The 13,910-nt window shown below is 43.5% G+C and overlaps 1 protein-coding gene across 3 annotated transcripts in view; it reads left to right on the top strand.

Annotated features, from left to right (window-relative positions):
• The first annotated feature begins 1,704 nt into the window (after positions 1 to 1,704).
• Positions 1,705 to 13,910, top strand: part of col16a1 (collagen, type XVI, alpha 1) — a 72,131-nt gene continuing 59,925 nt past the window's right edge. For 2 of the 3 annotated variants that reach the window (XM_080045131.1, XM_080045129.1), the window contains exons 1-2: positions 1,706 to 1,914; positions 7,640 to 7,773. In XM_080045131.1, coding sequence (XP_079901257.1) covers positions 7,698 to 7,773 — 76 coding nt within the window. In that variant the 5' untranslated portion in view covers positions 1,706 to 1,914; positions 7,640 to 7,697. Of the gene's footprint in view, positions 1,915 to 7,639; positions 7,774 to 13,910 lie in introns of all 3 variants that reach the window. The other variant, XM_080045130.1, reaches the window with a different exon arrangement.

Raw genomic sequence — 13,910 nt, 5'->3', positions numbered from 1 at the left:
CACACACACACACACACACACACACACACACACACACACACACACACACACACACACACGGTATTGTCCAGATGTCACAGTGGGCAACTGACTTTGTTTCCGGCCAATATAGTCAGTTCAAAAAGGTCACATCCGAGTCAACGAGTAGTTCAAAGGTGACAGCAGCTGCAAAAGTCATTGATGGAGAGCAGACATGGGTTGCGTTCCGAATCGCATACTTTCTACTATATAGTATGTAGAAAAAAGATTTAGGATGTCCCGATTCTTATGGCCAGATTTAGGATGGTTAGAAGTACCCGGATGTCCTACTTCATGCGGCCAAGATTGTTAGTGTTGAAAAGTGCATCCTATTTGGGCGATTCTGACCCACAATCCAGTGCGCACGTGAAGTGACGTAACATCGACGAAGCCTCCATATGAAAACAAACGGGGATGCGACGGATATAAAAGCAAGAGGCAAGATCAAGGCGCAATGTTATGATGAAATAAGAGAGTAAAGTATGTCCCAATAGTATGCCTACTGCATCCTAACTAGATTCTTTTTATCGTCGGATGTAGTATGTAGAATATAAAAAAGAAAGAGTATGCGATTCGGAACGCAACCATGGTGTTCCTATAATGCACAAGTCAAAGGGCCTGTGCTGTAATTCAAGTATGTGTGGAGCCTTCTCTCCCATGTTGCTGTTTGCACATATAGAGTATAAAGCTAATGAGTTTAGGAAATATAACGGCTCGGTAGATATGCTGACCTCTGAGCAGAGGACATAAATACAAATCTTAAAGATGGGAGCCCTCCTCTGTACCTATTCAGCCACAGCAACGAGGGGAGGCACACATAAATCAAATGCTAAATTGATATTTATTCGTCGACCAAACTATTTACTTACTGACAATAAAGGTGGAATTTATGTGGCCTGTTAGGACGAGTGTATTCTGAATGGTCATGGGGCCTGGAACCGAGAGACACTTTTATGGATTGGATGCAATAAAAACCAACCCAGTGATAAAAAACCAAAACAATATGGACGCTGTGGACCTGGGCCGTCAATCATATGGTAAGTATGATAAGTAAGTTCATTAATTTTAATGGGGTAAATTCTTCTCAATAATAATGCACCATGGGCCGTGCTGCCATTATCCCCATAGTTCTTGTCTTAATACAGTGCTTTAAAAGCCCCCAGACGGAATGGAAGGTATGTCTAGCCTTCCTTACCCTCAGGTATAGACCATGAATCAAACGGTGAGAGGCCAGGGAGCGTTGGAAAGGAAGAGGATGATGAAGAGGTGATGGAGGACAAAAAGAGAGAGAGAGAGAGAGATAGAGAGAGAAAGAGAGAGAGCACAGGCCTGAAGAGATCAGAGAGATGCCCCAGGCTCATTCCCCCACAATTGTGGACAAGGTGATGTCACCAGCACCACATATGGGATCTCCCATAGAGAGAGAGAGAGAGAGAGAGAGAGAGAGAGCGAGAGAGAGGGGAGAGGGAGTTGTGGAAAATACAAGGGGAGAGAGACATTTAGAAAAGATGCAGAGTGAGAGAAACAGAGAGGGGAGAGCGACTGAGAGAAAACAGAGAGAGAGAGAGAGAGAGTTGGGATCTGGCAGCAGCGGAAGAAGAGAGAGAGAGACACAGGGAGGGAGAGAGAGAGAGAGTGAGTGAGGAGGGGAGGGGAAAAGTTGGACACGGACAATCCCACACCAACTTTTTTTTCTTCTTTCCTTTCTTCGTGGAAGAAGTCTCAAGAAGAAGAAAAAAAAGTCAAGGAGACAAAAGCCCCACACTGTATTACATTTGCTTTGCATTTGCATCGCAACACAAGATTCCCAACCACTTCCTTTTGGATACATATACGCGCGCGTGTGTTGGCGGATTCATGCGTTCGCACACGTTTGGAACTCATCAGTAGTTGGAGGTATGTCTGTGTCTTTTTGTGGACTTTCATGGACGTTGAGAAACTAATCCATGCACGTTTCAATGCAACGTTGCAGCGGAGGCGGTAGTGAGAAAAGGTAGACTGTATTGAAAACTTCATGGTGAAACTTTTTTTTTGCAGAACGTTAACGCAACAGGCGAATACTTTAGTACAGTATAGGCTACATCACACGGAGACATTGCAGGCATATTATGCAGCAGATGAGCAAATAAACACACTGTAAAATCGCAGTTAAAGTCCTTATATGGAATAATAATAGTAACCCTAATGAAAGTGTGCGTTTAGGAGACAATATAACAAAAAAGCTGTGCATAAATGAACTCACTTTCTCCCAGTGCTGGTCATAACACGTTATATCTTCGGAGTAGCCCTGAGACATGATAATGGTTTTGTTTAAATTCTTCATTGACTTTGTGTGAGAACTTTTACACTCTAGGCCTATAACTAGATGGCACGGTTGCTGGCAAATGTGATGCTTATTTTTCCCTTTCGTCTACCAAAGACAGACCTTAATAATACAATATATTATGGGGCCCGAGATGTTACTGTTAACTGACAATGTTACTGTACGTGGCACGGAAAAGCCCTGTGTTTGGATCTGCTACACGCACGTCATTCCTGCCAAGTAACTGCACTGATTCGAGATCTATGTCCGAATTCTAAAACTCCCCTTTTCCTCTCTACCTCTGTCTGTCTCTCACATCTGTTTTTCTCATGACTCAGCCGTCCCATGTTAGCTGGCTTTTTTTGCATCCTGCCTGAGCACCCCACATAAAAAGGCCCTTAGGTCTCTGGAAAGTTTTCCTTTGCAAAATGTTCTCCTCAGTTTCCATGTGTTTAAATCGCCACAAAGCTGCCTCTGGAGTCAAACTAATAGTCTTCTTACCAAAGGTGCATTCTCCCCACTGCATCCTCATAAACTCAAGGTCATTGCTTGATGGGTCGCATTTGAATTTCAACCAAAACACAATCGAAAAACTTGTGAAAAACCCTTGTATGATCTCGAGGAACAACCCGCCCGACACATCAACAGGTTCCACTCCTTCTTCAGAACTTGAGGAATGAAGCCCTGTAATTGTTACAAATTAGTGTCCTTTAGTTCCCCTCCACGTTAAAACGATAGTGTGTAACTTTTTTCGCCCCCCACGAGTAATTACAACAACACTGTCCATGCATCTATGGTAAGCCTTCGGTAATTGTGCATTGAATTAATACTTTCCTCTGTACGTCCAGGTTTTTTATTAGCAGTTGAATCGACTAAAAACATTTCTTGGGGCACATGTTGGGATTTTTCTGAGCTCCTGCGCCAGGGTCAGGGGGCCGGGGGGGGTGCTGCCATACTGAGAAATGCAGAGAGTTTTGCGTAGCTGATAGGCTTAATCAAGTTTGTGTCAACTCATGTGGCGATGTGCTCGAATGTAACCCGCATTCATTTTCATGAAAACGTTACGCAGTATAGCTTTAAGCGTTGCCCACTTAACCTGTTGCACGCTGTACATGCAGTGTTTGGCAGTGGGCCACGCAGTATCTGTTTCCCTCATTGCTTCCAACTCCAGCCTGTGTTATTGGCCTGCAGCTAATTGTGTCACCCATTTGACCCTTTGCTTATTCCGGTCAGCAGTGATTTGAACGTTAAACTGGAATGTAGAGTAAAAACTGCCCAAGAGGAGCAGCAGGTCATTTTGCTGCTGAAAAAAATGACTCAACTGTGCATATCCGTGGTGGGCTTGGGGCCAAGCAGTTCACATGTTCAGGGTAGGCATCACTTTGCGTCATTACTTTTGCGAGTGGACCCACAGTGTCCATGGCAGTGACTGCTCTGAGGCAGCATTGGGCAGATGGAGCGTTGTACAGTATACTGGTAAGTTTCTCATTAAAGAAATATTCAAGTAAAGGCCCTGCACACACAGCACAGAATGTAAGACTTGTAAAAACTTGCCTCAGTCTCTCTTGAGAGTCGCACAGGTTTGTTATATTGCTTTTGCTAGTTTGAAGTTTTTTTATTGCAATAGGTCAGTGGGTCTCTGGAGTGTGTCTATCAAAGCCTAAGGGCATCTTTAGATACTTGTATTCACTCCAAGTTTCCCCACTGTAACAGGCCTGCAATGCAGTCTTGGATTTGGCCTGCGTGGAGTATCTGACGTTTCAGTAGCCTGGAGTGTGTATATTTTTTGTATTGGACATACAACATTCAACAGAAATGCTACCATACCTCCTGTCTAATAAGAACTAAAGGAATTGAAATGATGGCAGAATATTGACCGATGTCAACATCCATCTCCATTTTCCATTATTTTTCGCCCATGCATGCAGTGCCGGTCTGTCAGCCGGTTGGTCTTACACTTTAGTCCAAACAGAAATACCTCAACAGCTACAGTATTTGATGGATTGCCATGCAAGTTTATACAGACATCCTTTATTACCAGAGTCCCAATGGTTTTGGTGATCCTCTGACTTTTCCTTTAGCAACACCACAAGGTCCACATAAGTGGTTTTCAGTGAAATGCCTCAACAACAATTGGGTGTCTTGACATGAAATTAGGAAACGTAATTCATGTCCCTTGGGATTAATTGTTACATTAAACTTTGGTGACCCCCCCCCCCCTGACCTTTCATCTAGCACCATCTATGGATCAACTTTTCAAGTTGTTCACTACTTTTGTTAATTATTAAATACCTGCAAAGCTAATTCAATTACCATGAGCTGCAATGTGTGCTCGGTGCCATTAAGTAAACGTTAGCATGCTCACATGCTAAATTAAGGTAGTAAGCATGGTTAACATTACACCTTCTTGACTTTAGCGTTGACATTTTGTACATGGTGTTAGCATTAAGCTACAGCCAACTAAAGCCGTGATCATACTATGGACACAAACAGCTGTAGACATGGACATTGACATCCTTCTATATCACACATGTGAAAAGGTCAAAGAAGAAACCTGTGAGTATGCTTTACAAGAATAAATCCAAGGATGGGAATTCAGTGCATTTTCTGGAAAATCAGGCCACACATTTTGGACCGTCCTACATGAACATGGAAACCATGAATTGGATAAATCCCTTTATCTTTCATTCTATGATTGCCATCTTAGCTGTGTGCTTGTAATGCATTAATATCTCTCTACCTATATCAGTCTGACAGACTTCCTGTTCCGTCTTTCTGAGCAGATCGTTGTATCGTAAATGCTGCACTGTATTCGAATGTGCCTGTATGTGTGTGTATACATGTGCTTCCACTTACTTATTTCACTGCACATCCTCTGCTGAGGCAAGATGTTCTCTGGAGGATTGAGTTAGGGTCACAACCTTGCAGTCAGAACAGGAGATAGTTTTCACAGCCCAGCACCAAAACCGCTCTTGACTGTGTGTGTGAGAGTGTTTGTATGCGCGAGATGAGCTGAGTAGAGTGGAAGCAAAATACCCTGTGAGTGAGCTGTCAATCAATCTTCCTGCTGCAGTGTGCTGCCAGAGACAGCTGGAAAGGCAGTCAGCCTTCAAATAGAACATGACTGACACATTCATGCGCGGATCTCCCATGTAAACAGATCCAAAGTAGTCTAAAGAGTGGGCTACTGGTTAAGTGCCATTTAATCACCTGTGTCTGGGTGGTTAATAAGCAATTATCTTGTCAGGTCATAGCGAGGACATGTTCCATTTACCTCTATCCTAGTGGTGTTCCTCTAAACCGGCTTGTGTTGGGTCTGTCAGTCCATCTGTAAGCGATGGCAATGATGATGAAATCGTTGCAAGGTAAAAATTGCGAAGCACAGAGGACTTTCTGACCTCCATTGTGATTCAGGCCACTGCCATTGCCTCTTTTGTCCGCATAATCAGTCCATGAAAAGTACTGGAACTCATAGCTGTACTAGAACTAGAACAATAGACAATAGGTCTGGACCAAGAACCAAAATGACTCGAACAAGAGCTTCGGTGGCTGTGTGTTGTGATTGCTGCTGTTGTGTGTCTCACCACTGCTATCCACAGCTCTTCTTCAGGCTTTTTTTTTAGTGCAGCTGGAAGACTTTCAAATCTGTCATTGTTTACCTTCCTGTATTTGGCTTGGTACTCAGTGACCCGATGATGGCTAGCGGGGGCCTGCTCACTGGGCTCGTGGCCAGCCCGACATGGCCCAGCCCACTGGCCTTACCCTCACATGGCCTTTATCTGCTGGAGCCAGCTGGGTGTCTGTGGAGCTGCAGATGGGAATGCAGAGAGTGCAAGGAGAAAAAGAGGCATCCATGGCAACGCATATTAGGAAGCCCATTAAATTGTTTTGGATGATGGCCAGGCAATAATAGCAATGAGTAGTAACTTTTTCTTTCAGCCTGTGTTCTCTGGGCTGTGAAGCATTATGTATTATGTACCGCGTGAACTTTCTTATTATTGTGATCATGTGGCATGAAGCCTACAATAATGGCTGCAGCGTCAGAGTGCTTGGGGAAAAAAAACATGTTCTTGCCTGCAGGGTCTCTCACCTTAAGATGTGGGGAAGCACCCACACCTTGAGCCAGCGGTCCCCAAAATCGAATGCATAATTCACAAGTCGAGCGAGCTGTCCTTGTTATTTCAGAACATAATTTGAAACATTGTCCTCAACTGCACCGCCTGTCAGCAGCACGCTGGAGGCAGTCGGGGTTAAGGCTAGATGATATTCACAGCGTGTGCTAAGCCGAGCAGGGAGCGCCACATTGTGTAGCCCCCCGGGGGAGTGTGTGGGTCATTTCTCCTGGCAGACAGGACAGGTGTGTGTGTACAGAGACACAGTCTGCTGGCCCGCCTGCCTTGAGGGCCCTGCTGTACCTGTAAACACTGCAGAGTTATGGGGTCCTCGCAACATGCTGGGGGCAAGTCCAGGTCAGCTGGGATGTGTTTACGCGGCTCCGAGCGGGGCGGCCTTGTGTGCTCATGTGCGTGCACCCTTGTGTGGGTTTATGATTAGGGGCTGTAGTTAGAGCAAGAGACTGTGGAGACTGAATATGATTATTTAGACGTGGCGCAAATTTTAATCCGTGCCCGACTGTGTGTGTGTGTGTGTGTGTGTGTGTGTGTGTGTGCGTGTGTGTGTGTGTGTGTTGTGTCGGGCCACGTAGAAGCATCTGGTGCAACACAACCATGGCTCCAGCAGAATAGTCTGCAGATGTGTTTGTTTGTGTGTTTTGGCCCCACTGTCTGTATATGACTCTGGACCCAGCCGCCTGCAAGTAAGTAATTTTGCTTTTATGTGTATGTGTACTTTGCTTTGTTGTCTTGCATATGGCTTTTTGCTTGCAGCAGTAAGTGTACTTTCTTATCGACTTCAAGAATGGTTTTCTAGCTAGTCGTGTGTGTGTGTGTTTGTCTGTGTGAGAGTGTGTGTGTGTGTGTGTGTGTGTGTGTGTAGCAGCTGCCCAGTCAGAGGCCAACCAGATGGACAGGATAATGACTATGATCAGACTTTATAAGAGTTACATTCCTTAATGAGGGACATTGTGGTTAATTCATATGCCTCTAACAAAGCTCGCATCATACCACATAATTAACACGTCGACTGTGACCGACTCATAAATATACATCAACGAAGTCTATTTAGGAGTCAAGCATAATGCGCAGCTGTCGACGGCGGAGTGAGCAGGCTGCGTGGTGGCAAGCTGACAGAAGGTGGGAAGGATTTGACTTTTTTGACTTTGTCTTTTTTGTCTTATCTCCTGTTGGTCTGTCCATTCAGCTGGTGGTTGAGGTGAGGTGAGGCGAGGTGAGCGGAGGCGTTTTTCCAGAGTGAAACCATGTGGCCCCTATGCTGCTCTCTGACTCTGTTGGCCCTCAGCTTGGGATCATGTGAGACGCTGACCTCAGAGCAAGGTAAGTTCACTCTTCCACGCATGTTTATCCCATTAGTTTTTATGCATGGTTAAAAGAAAGGGTTATTCTTAACCAACCAAATGTCTTGCTTTAAAGGTGCACTATGTACATTTTGGTGTCTTCAGAGAAGTGAACATTTTCTAAGGTATATTCTCATAACCAAATAAACAGACTGTCCTAAGAAGAAAATGTGATCCCTGGAACACTGTTTGAAGTTAGAAAGCTTACTGAAAAGTAACTGTTTCAGTGTCGTTTTTTTTACAGCAGCAGGGCCCACAGTTTGGTTTAAAACATATTCTAGTCTTACGTTTGGTTCCAGGTTCCTCAAAATAATTTTGTTTTGATTTATGATAGAATTATTCAACAACAAGAATTACATGTAGAAACAATATGTTTTGTAAACCAACTGCAGGCTCTGTGAATGTAAATAAATCCCCCTCCTCTGAAACTGCATAGTACACCTTTATGAAGAGGAATATACAGTTTGATATACAGTATATTCATATGCCCTCATTTGCTTTGTTGCCAAGAGTTGAGAAAATGGATACCAGTGAGTTAGCATAGCATCGGAAATGGGGGAAAATAGCAAAGCTGGCAATGTAACAAAACCAGCACCTATAAAGCTAGCTACATTAGGGAACTTAGGGAGTTTAGGATTGCTGGCTGGAGTCAACACTGGTTGACCGACCGGTGACCTAGTTGCAGTTTTTACCTCTGCTCCATTAATGCTGCTAACCTAAGCTAGCAAGCTGCTGGCTGTGGCTTCCTATTGACCTTAAATGTATGAGAGTATAGTATTGGTATACAACTGCTTTAACAAAAGTGAGATTTACAATGATATTAAAAAGAACATGTATTCCAATTCGATGTACCTAATAAAAACACTGCATCACATTTATTGCCACTGTGAAGTTCTAATAAGCCACTTCATTTATCCAACTTTACTTCTGCCTACTCCCAAAGCTGTGAGTAGAAATGCTAAATGGTAAAAGGCCACAAGAAATAACTAATTGCTCTCGACAAACTGCTTCTCATGAAAGTCCTTACATTTCCATTTAAATGCTAAGGAGACAAAGTTACAAAACCATTAGAGCGGTTATAACTGAGAGTTAAAAAAACAACTTTGGAACCTTTCTGAGTTTGATGGATCTTTGTCTGTCTGTCATCTATGTGCGTCTGTGTGTGTGTGTGTGTGTGTGTGTGTGTGTGTGTGTGTGTGTGTGTGTGTGTGTGTGTATATGCCCTGTATGTGTGGTTGGGCCCGAAGCTACAATGAAGACGGACTGTAATTACAGCGTATGTCCATTGCAGGCCTGTGGCTGTTGGTGGCAGTCTGGTTGAGTGGTTCTGGTGAGGAGGCGTGTGTGTTTACCATGTGTGGTCGTGTACCTCTTCATGCGCCAGCTATCATTTTGAGTTTCTGCCATATTTGCTACACCGAAACCAAATGTTTTATGACTTTGAATCCGCCCATATAATAAAGACGATGTTGTAAGCTCGTTGAAATGCCAGGTTATTTGTCTGTTGCAGAGATTGTGTGCAGGTCTTTCCATTTGTATCAAGGTGTGTGTCTCTTGGTACGTGTGTGTGTGTCTTGGCGCGTGTGTCTGTATATGTGTGTGTGTGTGTGTGTGTGTGTGTTGGTGTGTGTGTGTGTGTGTGTGTGTGTGTGTGTGTGTGTGTGTGTGTGTGTGTGTGTGTGTGTGTTGGGGAGATGGAAACAGACAACCACAAAATCAAAAGGCAACGAGGTGCAGAGAGACGTCTGTTATTATCTTATTTTATTTATATATTTACATCTGGAGTGTCATATATCCTCAATCGAACTGTCAACGTGTGTTCTCTAAGGGCAGATTGGGTAATGTCACCCGGTGGGCAAAGCAATCCTCTGTAGCTCGCGGTGATGTTAGGGAAGCTTTGTGGATGGGGGGGAGGGAGGGGGGGGGGGGGCTGGTCCCTCTTGGGAGACCCTAGATGGATCTTTTTCAGATGAGAGTCAGCTTGAAGTTCCCCTGAGTCTTCTTCCCCAGCGGATGGAAGAAAAGTGCTTAATGGTGCAGCAATAGCACACACACACACACACACACACACACACACACACACACACACACACACACACACACACACACACACACACACACACACACACACACACACAGACACACACACACACACACACACAGACACACACACACACACACACACACACACACACACACACACACACACACACACACACACACACACACACACACACACACACTACTATCCCTATGACTCATCCAAACCACTGCTCACTGGTAATTTGCTGACATTACAGCAAGAGAGCGGGGTTTAAGTAAAACTAGTGTTGAAGGGTTGAGCTGGATGATTGCATACTGGAGTACCAGCCAGAGAGACTAGTCCCCATAGTTGAATTAAACTGCTTAAAACCCTTGCCTTTCGATGAAGTGTTGCTGATGTGTGTGTGTGTGTGTGTGTGTGTTCTTTGTGCACCACAAACGCTACGCGTAAGTAATGGATGTATGTATTGATCTGACTCAGTTTGCCACTGTCTACGAGCTACAGTAAATGTTTCCTGGTGCCAAGGAATTGTAGTGGTAATGGGTTTATTTGCACAGAAACAGGAGGCAGAGACAAGAAACCGCCTGCAGCTAAATGGATGTACATTATGGTGCCAGGTTATAAGAGTATACAAGTTGAGTTTTTTTTTTGTGGTTGGGATGAAATATATTAAACTGGATGTATTACTTGCCACTACACGGATATGCTGATAATGATTACACGCTGCTGCTGATAGTTGTTATTGTATGTAATTTGAATGAGAATTTGTTGTTGCTATTTAAGGACTTATTTACTTTCTTCACGTAATGCTATGCCTGTGGTACAAGGATGAGACAGGACACATCATAAGGAATTAACTGCTTAAGCGTACACCAGTGAAATGTCAGTTAACTGTGTTTGTATTCATAAAAGGGGGAGAGTGGCGGAAGTACTTAAATTAATCTGTCAAATCTTTTCCAAGAATGAGCTATCGGGAACTGCACAGTCAGTAGATGATTTTGTGTTTGTTACCATGAGCTTGCCCTGTCACATAACATACGGACGGTCAATGAATCTAGTGTTGATAAAAAAAATATTGGTTTGTGAAGATTTAAATAATGGATGTCGTGGTTAAAAGTGATAATACTAAGACCATGATCATGTCATCTATTCCGCCATACATCTACATCATCTACATCTATATTTTAGAGAGCTTGTGACAGACCCTTAGCCCGAAAACAAAGTTAAGAAGCCACATGTACTTCATCTCCACTGCTGAATGGGCAATGTTTAGGCTTGACGGCTAACCCTCAAGGGTGTGACAAGGGCTAGTGTGTGTAGTCTAGAACAGGCAGTGTCTGACTGTCACTGGCAAGAGATGAACTTGAGGAAAATATAACTGCTCCAGGGTGTTCTGCTTCATGAATGAACCTGCCCTGTGATGTATCTGCTCTACAGACAGAAATGTGCATTGGGAGGTTCGTCGGAACTGCGTGAAATGAAGCCTAACAAGCGTGCATTGACTTTGGGAAAAACCATTAACTTAGTAAAGTAGTGTTGATTTAACTGTCAAGACTGCACGGTGCCACAAAAAATTACCAACAAGTGACAAATGTGATGAGAAAAAATATTTTTAAAATGTTTTTAAAATTAATGTTGTTTCCTTTCTCTCTAATCCAGCCTCACTTTCCAACATGTATATGAGCGGTTTTGAACACACACAAACATCAAGGATGCCAAACAAAACAATCTCATATGAGACGTGTACAGACTTCTGTGTCTCCTGTCCAAGTTTATCGTTGTAGAAAATGTTGAAAATGTGTGTGTCATCAGTGGAGTCTGTGTGTGTGTGTGTGTGTGTGTGTGTGTGTGTGTGAGCTTGTGAGAGCGGATTCAATGTGGCCCAGAGGCCTATACGGGGAAAAGGAGTGAGCTCATCTCTCTGAAGTGCACCGTTTCAAGTCTTTCCACTACTCTGTCTGTATTGCAATTTTATCTCTGGAAAATAACCAAGAATGTTCTGTGTCATTCGGCCGAGAGGGCAAGTGAGACACACACACACACACACACACACACACACACACACACACACACACACACACACACACACACACACACTCTCTCTCCTTCTGCCTCAATCCCTCTTTTATCTTTATCTTCCCCTCAGTTTGTCATTTTTCCCCCCATTCTCATTTTAGCCACACATTGGCCACAGTGAATCACTGCATTGAATCATCTACTACATTACCCAGCGTACCCCTTTCCCATCCCAGACTTTCCTTTTGAGTCTGACTTTTTTTTCCGCTGATCAGCAGCCCAGTCCAATTATCTTGGAATGCCACGTTGTAAAGCACATTCAATAACTTCCATGCTCTCTCTCTCTCTCTCTCTCTCTCTCTCTCTCTCTCTCTCTCTCTCTCTCTCTATCTATCTTTCTCTCTCTTACTGCAAACAACACAGCACACACTCTGACACTTGCAAACGTCTGACCTATTCTCACTAATGAAAGCACTCTGCCAAGTATTTTCTGCGACGAAAACAGAATTAAAACCCACGGGGCAGTTGGTTTCAGTGGACCACGGCAACAGCAAGGCACTATAGTGGATAAGGCCATTGATTCTTAAAACTTCTGAAGGTTGTTTACTATCACTCGCAATGGAAGAAAGGTCACACATTACTTATTTAACTTGGACACAGTGGAAGGTCAGCTAGAGTTTAGCTGACCAAATGCACATACATTTTACTTTGTCATAATGGATGCCTGACTGTTAAATATGTGTCCAGAGACTGGCGTTACATACTATAATAATCAAATCCTTTAGGTTTATCTTTTCCAGACACTTTTTACTAGCAAGTCTGCAAACATCAAAAAGTAGTGTTTCACTTCTCTAACAAACTCAGATGTCCTGATTTTTTTTTCGATTTCTTCTTTGGCAAGTTGTAGCCTTGAGGGAACTCTCACAGAAGTGTTCTCCACGAGTGCCAGTGTAGGATCATTACCTGCTTTGGCACGACTCATCAAAGAGGAAGTGAACCCAGCCAAAACCATCCAATCTTTTTTTAAAGCCATCATGCAGCTATACTAGCAGGATCCTGGAGTAGCATACTCATACTATTTGCTAATTAGCTTGTCAACAAGCAAACACGCTCCTTTGATCACAGCTGGAGAGGAAATGGAGTTCACGTTCTGCAGTGTTACCTTGGCCAAAGTGCCCGAGTATGCATTGGTCCACTAAAATATAATCCATCCTCATGGAGTTATGAAGAAATGGCATGTTCCTCCAGTGAGGGGGAGCAAAACGCCTGGTGCTGTTTACAAGCAAACACAGAATTGGACTAAAAGCTGGGGTATGTGATTTCTGAACAAGTGGAGCGGTTGAGGTATTTGGATTCGAATCTCTATCCCAACTGCCATTTCCTCCCCAAATCCTCCACCCCAGCTTTAATGCACAGCTTTAAATGTTTTAAAGTTGTTACCAAATTGACTTTCCCCATTTGCAAAAAAAGATCATATTGCGTATAACCTGGTCTTCTGATGAGTGTTGCATGGTTAAACAAAGAGTAATATTATTTGCCAGCGAACCTGGTTAGGGTAAGGGTTGTGATTTGAATTCACTGACTATACTCTACATTGTGAGGTTGTAAACTCAACTTTAATCGGCCTGGCTTTGACTTAGCTCAGCCTCATCTGTTTTTTTTCCCCCTCTTCAGTTATGCTTCGTCAGCCTTTCCCCCTCGCCTCCCACATGGATGCAAAATTTGGGCACGTAATTTCCTTACTCAGCTCCGATACGAGAGAGTTTTGGACATTGCCACTATTCTGGCAGATGTCAAAGAAGTTAATTTGCTGAGCAAGATATTTCCACCCGCTCTTTTTTCTAAACGTGATGTCCTTGTTGCCTCTTAAAGTGACTAATCAATATCCTTGTGTTAACAATTACGTGACAATGTATAATGTGAACGGAGTCAGTAATAGTGACAAACCACCGCAAGAGAATCATCGACCAACTGCTGCTCTATATACGGAACGTTTTAGCATCACAGCTTGTTGTTTTGGTTTTATGGTTAGCAGCTTTACACGTTTGGTTCCATTT

Source organism: Ammodytes marinus (assembly GCF_949987685.1).
Source record: "Ammodytes marinus genome assembly, chromosome: 17".
Lineage (NCBI taxonomy): Eukaryota > Metazoa > Chordata > Actinopteri > Uranoscopiformes > Ammodytidae > Ammodytes > Ammodytes marinus.
Note: the sequence above shows the minus strand (reverse complement) of the source record. Positions and strands in the feature narration are given on the sequence as shown.